General features: G+C 55.8%; 1 protein-coding gene across 1 annotated transcript in view; it reads right to left on the bottom strand.

Moving 5' to 3' along the window:
* Positions 1 to 1,280: 1,280 nt before the first annotated feature.
* Positions 1,281 to 7,489, bottom strand: part of AK1 (adenylate kinase 1) — a 10,883-nt gene continuing 4,674 nt past the window's right edge. The window contains exons 3-7 of the mRNA XM_010856887.1: positions 7,117 to 7,152; positions 6,771 to 6,934; positions 5,840 to 5,956; positions 2,843 to 3,034; positions 1,281 to 2,592 (exon numbers count right to left, since the gene is read on the bottom strand). Of these exons, the coding sequence (XP_010855189.1) occupies positions 2,524 to 2,592; positions 2,843 to 3,034; positions 5,840 to 5,956; positions 6,771 to 6,934; positions 7,117 to 7,152 (578 nt within the window). The 3' untranslated portion in view covers positions 1,281 to 2,523. The remainder of the gene's footprint in view (positions 2,593 to 2,842; positions 3,035 to 5,839; positions 5,957 to 6,770; positions 6,935 to 7,116; positions 7,153 to 7,489) is intronic.

The following is a 7,489-nucleotide window of genomic DNA, read 5'->3' as shown; positions in this document are numbered from 1 at the left end:
AAGCTCTGGGACTTCCCTGGTGGTCCAGTGGTTAAGAACCCACCTTATAACGCAAGGGACACAGGTTCAGTCCCCGGTCAGAGAACTAAGGTCCCACATGCTGCAACGGAGATCCTGCGTGCCACATCTAAGACCCAACACAGCAAATACATAACTATTAAAATATATTAATTAAATAGAATATATATGAATCAAATTATGTACTTCTGTCCCTTTAAGGTTTCAGCCCTCCCCACACTCAATGGGCCGTCTCCACCTCTGAGGCTCTGCAGAGCTGTCCCCTCTGCCCTTCCTAATGAAACATACTCCTGGTTTCCTTCAAGGCCCCACTCCAGAGCTCCAGCTCAAGGAAACTCCCGCCACCCGGTCCCCCTCTGGTCTGGGTGGAGTAGCTCGGGTGGAATTTTGTGAATATGGCCGCCCTTGTTCCTAGAGCCACTGCACATGGACCAGGGGGTTTGTGACCCCGTCTTCCGAGCATAGCAGTTGCTCTGGAAAGTAGAATGAACAAACGTGAACGAAGGAAACCCTCACAGGGAGGTTTGTGGTGGCAAGGATGGGTGGAGCTGTTAAAAAGTTTGTGGTTTTTTTTCAAATTCTCAAGGGTTTTTTGTTTTGTTTTTTATTAATAAAGTGATTCCATGGTGAATAGTTGGGGTCAGCTTAGGTTTTCATAAACTAAAGACATATCTGAATTAATGAAGCTGTACTTAAAAAATAAAGGTAACGAAGATGATTTTGTCAGGTAGATTCCTCTTAGCTTTGTATCATTTGGGGCGTGTTTTTCCACTTACCCTCACACTGATCATGACAACCTCAACAGAGGAGGTGCGTGCACGCCTGTGTGTGTTTTATCCCAGTTTGACAGATGCTCAGACAGTAAAGAATCTGCCTGCAATGAAGGAGACCTGGGTTCAATCCCTGAGTCAGGAAGATCCCCTGCAGAAGGGAATGACAACCCATTCCAGTATTCTTGCCTGCAGAATTCCATGGACAGAGAAGTCTGGCAGGCTACAGTCCATGGTGTCTCAGAGAGTCGGACCTGACTGAATGACTACACTTTCACTTTCCTTTTGACAGATGCAACAAGGAGACCCCGAGGTTAGAGGTCACAGAACGAGTAGGGAGTCCTTTGCGTGCCCTGGTTGGCATGGCTCACAGACTAACCAGCCGCAGAAGACCAATCTGTACCCCACCCAGGGCCTCATGGTGCAGGCCTTCTAGAACCTATCTCTCCTATACTATTATCTACCGATTTCATGTTCTTTCAATAGACTCACTTTTTATAACTTAAATATGTTTATTTTAAAGGAAAGTTTAAATAATGACTGTAAATGGAAAACCAGCCACACGTGCCATAAATAGAAGGGGACACACACGCGGGTGACCCTCACCCCACCCAGGATTCCGTCCCAGCCAGGGGTGCCCTGCTGGAGACTGTCTTGGCTTTAAAAGGAGCCAGCTGGGCTTGGGACAGGTGTTAGGGACAAGTGAGCACCAAGGGAGACGCTCTCCGTGATGAGGTCAAGGCGTGAAAGAGAACAGAAGAGGGAAGATAGTTCTCCCGGGGAATTCTGGGGGATTCTGAGGCATTCCCAAAGCACCCTGCCAAGGCTGCTCTGGTCTGTGGTTCCACAGGCTGTGGTACTGACCACTCACACCCCTGGCTTGGTGTGTTCTTGTCCTAACCTTGGTTGGGGGGTAGAGGGAGGAGCACTGAGCCTAATTCAGATTTGGAAATGGGCTCGGGGAGGGAATGTTGTGACCTGTCCAGGGCTGCATGGTGGGACATCCTGCAGGTCTCACCTCCAGGGAGGCACCCTTGACCATGACCCCCCTTCATTCCCAGTGCTCTGTCCAGACCCTCAGAGCATCTTGCGCCAAGAAGGCCAATTCACTGCCCACCCAGCCAGCTGATGTGTTCTGCCCTCCCTGCCCGGGGAGCCCCTACCCCTACCCCCAGCCCATGACCATGCTGCCTGCTCCAGCCCTGTCCCCCGTGACGGTTTGGAACAGAAAACATGCTCAGAGCTAAGGGGCTCAGGACCAAGGTCACACAGCAAGGATACAGGGGAAGCCAGGCCAGGGCCCAGCTCTGCCTGACCATGAGCCCCTGAGAACCAGGACCCCACCTCCATCACCCAGCGTCCCCCCGCTTGGCACAGCCCATGCCCAGCACACCCCTGTGTGAGGGGGATTTTCCACTGGAGCAAGGAGAGGGGCGCCAGCTGAAGTGGGTTGAGAGGGGCCCCGACAAGGAACCAGAGGGGGAGGGGCTGGGGACTCAAGGCTGGGGCGTCCACGCCCTGTGAATCAACCCTGATGGAAGCAAAGAAAAAGGAATAAAACTGAATGTCCTTGGAAACTCCTTTAGTGCTCGGCTGTCCATGAAAACAGGATAAAGTGGCTTCCTCTGCCTGTGCTCAGCCGGGCAGGGTGGAGGCGCTGAGCTCAGGCCAGGAAGGCCTCGAGTCAGGACGAGGGTGGGGCGGGGCTCTGGCTGGGGAGGGGGCTCCAGCTTGGCTACTTGAGGGCGTCCAGGTGGGTGCAGACCTGGGAGAAGACATTGTCCACAGAGCCTTCAGCGTTGACCTGTAGGGAGACGGGCCATGAGGGCAGGAGGCCTACGGGGCTTGGTGAGGGGGCTGGGTGGACCCCACCAAAGCAGGGGGCTGACCCCCCTGAGAGGCCAAGCCAGGCTCCCCAAGCCCAGCCACAGTGGACAGCAGCCTCTTGTCCAACCAGTGAGGGAAACCAAGGCCCAGTCAGGAGGGCTGTCCCAAGGTGACAGCAATTGGAGGCCACGCCAGGCAAAGACCCAGGTTTTCTCTCGGACCCGCACCTTGCGAACAATGCCGCGTTTCTCGTAGAAGGCGATGACGGGCTCTGTGGCCTTGTAGTAGGTTTCCAGACGCTTCTTGATGGTCTCTTCGTTGTCGTCCACACGTCCGCTGGTCTCTCCGCGCTTCAGGAGCCGCTTGGTCATGGTCTCAGGGCCGGCGTCCACATACAGCAGTAGTGTGGGCTGTGCGATCTGCGGGCAGGGTGCTGTTTACAGAAGGTCCATTCCTGCCCCCTGGGGCCACCTTCTCCTCCACTTTCCACTTCTGAGGCCCACCTGAAACCCACCCATTCCTTCCAGCCCTTCCCCAAGGCAGCCTTCAGAAGCTTGCTCAAACCGATCTGCCCTGCCCCTCCCCTGCTCACACCTCTTCCATGGCTCCCCAGTGCCCTCAGGAGAAAGTCCTAACTGCTCACCTGACCTGCTCTCCTCATCTCATGCTCCTCATGCCTTTGCTGTCCTGGCTTTGGCCACATGACTAGCTGTGGTCGGGCTCTCATCCCCTCCTCGCCAGGTCTCTGCTCGTTCTGGGAACCTCAGTCAGAAACCCTTTCCCTCAACACCAAGGGCTCGCCTTCCGATTTGAGCTAAAATCTCATTCTAGGGCAGTCTTCTCAGATGCCCCCTCCCCCACCCCAACTACGACCCCAGCTCTCTGGGATGCTCTCCCTGGTGGCTCAGACAGTAAAGAATCTGCCTGCAATGCAGGAGACTCGGGTTCGATCCCTGGGTAGGGAAGATCCCCTGGAGAAGGAAATGGCAACTCACTCCAGTATTCTTGCCTGGAGAATCCCATGGACAGAGGAGCTTGGCGAGCTATATAGTCCATGGGGTCTCAAAGAGTTGGACAAGACTGAGCGACTAACACACTCTTTCACTTTCTTGCAATCAGTCCCCGTTACTTCTGCCTTGAGCTTGTCTCAGGAGTGTGTGCGTGAGTGCTCAGTTGCTTCAGACTCTGCAACCACATGGACTGTAGCCTACCAGGCTCCTCTGTCCATGGGATGATCCCAGGAAGAATACTGGAGTGGGTTGGGTTGTCATTGCCTCCTTCAAGGGATCTTCCCAACCCAGGGATCGAACCCTCATCTCTTGCAGCTCCTGCATTGGCAGGCAGAGCCATGGAGCTACCTGGGAAGGCTTGCCTCTGGTTATTTACTTAACATCCCTCTCCCAGGCAGGCCTGGAGCCCCTGAGGGCAGGTAGATGCATCTTATATCTGCAGGGCTGACCGAACCTGACAAAGGAACAAGGGCTGAGTGAAGGGGCGAGGGGCTGCTTAGCTCTGGGGGTTCTCTACAACGTCACTGTCATTGGAATAAGCATTTCATCTGCGGAGGTTTGGAAGGACCAGGTCGACCAGTCCTCCTTCAGTGAGGCCCAGGCGCCCCCTGGTGGCCAGAGGCTGGAGGACACAGTGGAGCTGGGCCCTGTGCCAAGTCCAGCACCCACAATATCACCCACAACAGCCCCAGAAAGGATGGGGTCTTTCATTGACCACATTTTCTAGACATGATTGTCACGGCCTGAAGTGACATCACAAAGCTGGTACATCGGGACATGCTCAGGGCTGCCTGGCATCGGACTTCAGGATCCATGGCCTCCTAGCTCGAAGGAAGCCCAGCCAATCCCCATCTCACAGATAGGGAAACTGAGTCCCAGGCCAGGATAGACACTTTCTTGAGCTCCTTCAGCCTCTTAGAGGTCGAGAAATACAGTGTTGGGACACTCCTGGTGGTCCAATGGCTAAGACTCCTTACTCCTGATGCAGGGGGCTCAGGTTTGATCCCCGATCAGGGAACTAGAACCCATAAGCTGCAAATAAAAGCCCAAATGCTGCAGTTAAAGATCCCGTGTGTTGCAACTAAGACCTAGAGCAGCCAAAAAAAAATTTTTTTAAGAAATATGGTATATTCCTACTGGGTGAGGCTCAAAGCTGTGGAAGCCCAAAGATGGCCCAGTCTCACAGAGATGGGCACTGGAGATGGAAGTCTGTCCTACCCCAGCCCCCTAAGATGTCAGGTCCTCCCCATATATGGCCCTGCTGCTGACAACCGCCCCTGAGTCCCCATCCACCCTTGCTGACCTCGCCATCCTCCTGAGAACTCGCAGTTTCCTCTGTTTCCCCATATGGCCTGTGACGTCAGAGATACTGGCATACATCAGAGGCGTGTGTATGTGTGTACATCTGTGTGTGTGTACATGTGTACAATCTCTGTGTATACCTGAGTACATCTGTGTGTATCTGTACATGTGTACACACGCCTCTGCCTTGTGCTCATGTGTCTGTCAGTACTTGTGTGTACATGAACCTGTGCTTGTATGTACCTGTGGTCACCTACCTGTACATGTGTGTGTTTGGGTGAGGTGTTCCCACCCTGGAGAAGATCCTCCTGGAGGGCACTCATGCCAGGCAGCCCAGAGCCCTCCTCTTCAAGGCTGTCTCTGTCCAGCCAGACTTCCTGTGGTGCCTGGAAGGGGACTAGACTCCCCCCATGGCATTCAAGACCTCAGCCAGGCCTGCACCTCCCTCCCCACGGTACTCCAAGTTGCCCTGCCCCACAGACTCTGTTCTCCCCACACCCCCTGACCTTCCATGCTGCTTCCTGCCCCTCTGACTGTGTGTTCACGGGGTGCCAAGCCCCACTTTTGAAGGTGCATTCTCTCTAACCCCCATGCTACTTTTCAAGGATACTGTCTGTCCCCATTTTGCAGTTGGAGACACGGAGGTTCACAGGCAGAATGATTGGCCCAAGGCCTCAAACAGCTGAATGGGAACCCTTGGCCAGGTTTGTGAACTCCCCAGCCTGCTGCCTCCTCTTCTACTCATTTTCCTCTAGACTTCAGAAAGGCCTCCAAAGAGTCATCCTGGGCTTCCTCCTTGCCCACCCTGCCACCCTCCGATGGTCAGTCTATCTCTCCCTCGTCTCAAAACTGCCCATCACGGCAGCTCCTGCCTGCCCGCTCTGTGTCACAGCACCCCCAGGTTGCACTTACCCTCCGCTCAAACTCCTCCCCCTGCTGCACCTCCCGGGGGTAGCCGTCGATCAGAAAGCCTTTGGAAGTATCTACCTTGGCCACCATGGCGTCTCGGAGCATGTCCAGTACTGTCTCCTGGGGGCGCAGCAAAAGAAGGGGGGGTCATGAGCCCCTCTTCTCCAGGCTCCGCTCGAGCCTCTGCACAAGCCAGCCCACAGTTAGAAATGCTCTCTGCCCTAACACAGATTTCCCAAACAAGCTGCCCTCTCCAGGAAGCCTTCTCTGAATTGCGAAGACTTAACTGATTGATCAGGCCATTCATTCATTCATCCATTCATTTCTTCATTCACTCAATAATATGATTGGGCCCCTCCTTCCAGCCTCCTGTCTGAGCCCTGAGGACACAGCTCTGAACAAAGTAGACCTTCCCTGTCCTCAGCACACTCACAGTCTGCTGAGGGGACAGACCAATACACAGTTCACTTATAGTTTCCAAGAATGACATGGGCTATATACTGGCAAAGAAGCAGGGGCGGGAATCTAAAGTGGGGGGTGGGAGTCTAAAGTGGGGGGCGGGTCTTGGCCCAAATCTGAGGGAGTCAGCAAAGTCTGAAAGCTGAGGAAGAAGGAACATTCCAGGCAGGAAGGAGTGTGATGAATGTGAGGGGATAGAAAGGCCAGGGTGCAGGGAGGGTGGAGAGCTGGGGCCGGGGGTAAAGACTAGGGGGTGTGGGGAGGGGCGCTGAAGGGGGTCGGCACGCAGGTCCTGGAGGCTCTTGGGAGCTTCTGGAAGGAATTTTATGCCAACGGCAATGAGGACTCTCAGGAGGGTTCAGGGCCAGGGAAGGTCATGGTCAGCCCTGCCGGTGTGTCATGGGCTTTGCTGGCTGGCGTCCACGCAGGGCCACCACCACCCCCACCAACCCTCACCCCGCCAGGACCCACTCACCAGTGGCACCAGCTGCCCCTTCTCCATGATTTCTGACAGCATCTTGCCCCTAGCCGAGCCCGAGCTGACCTCGGCCCGCAGGAGGTCTCCGGTGGAGAGGTGGGTGTAGCCGTACTTCTGCACAATCTTCTCACACTGGGTGCCCTTCCCCGAGCCGGGCCCGCCTGCAAGCGCCCACCCATTCAGAAGCCCCAAGAAACGGGACCCCTGCAGGGAGGGGGTGTCTGCCCGGGCCACCCAGAGAGGTGGGGGCAGAGCCCAGGGTGCCCCCCAGGCCCAGACTCCCACCGGGAGGCCTTTGAAGCCGCGCCCTTCTCACTGCCTCACCCGCCTGCCTTGGACTCACCCACCACAAAGATGATCTTGGTTTTCTTCAGCTTCTCTGTGGGAGAGAAGAGGGGAGCGGAGCTTGGTGAGTCACTGGACAAGGAGCCAGAGGCACCTCTGAGGTCCCAGGCCTGTGCTGAGCCCCAGGCAGAGGGACGGACACCGCTCATGTTCGCGTCAGGGAGGCAAATGAGTCAGCCCAGAGCGAGGGATACGGGGCGAGGGAAACACAGAGACCGGGACAGGCCGGGGAGGTGAGGCTGATCCAGGCGGAGAGACCCGCAGGGACCAAGGCCTGGAAGTCACGGGCTCCGCACAGGCCATGAGGGTGACGCTCAGGGGCTCAGACGCCCACCCTCACGGCCCCTCCCTGTGGGCAGCTGGACCAAGGC

This window comes from Bison bison, unplaced genomic scaffold (assembly GCF_000754665.1).
Source record: "Bison bison bison isolate TAMUID 2011002044 unplaced genomic scaffold, Bison_UMD1.0 scf7180017864375, whole genome shotgun sequence".
In the NCBI taxonomy this organism is placed as follows: Eukaryota; Metazoa; Chordata; class Mammalia; order Artiodactyla; family Bovidae; genus Bison; species Bison bison.
The sequence above is the reverse complement of the archived record's forward strand: the minus strand, read 5'-3'. Positions and strand labels throughout refer to the sequence as shown.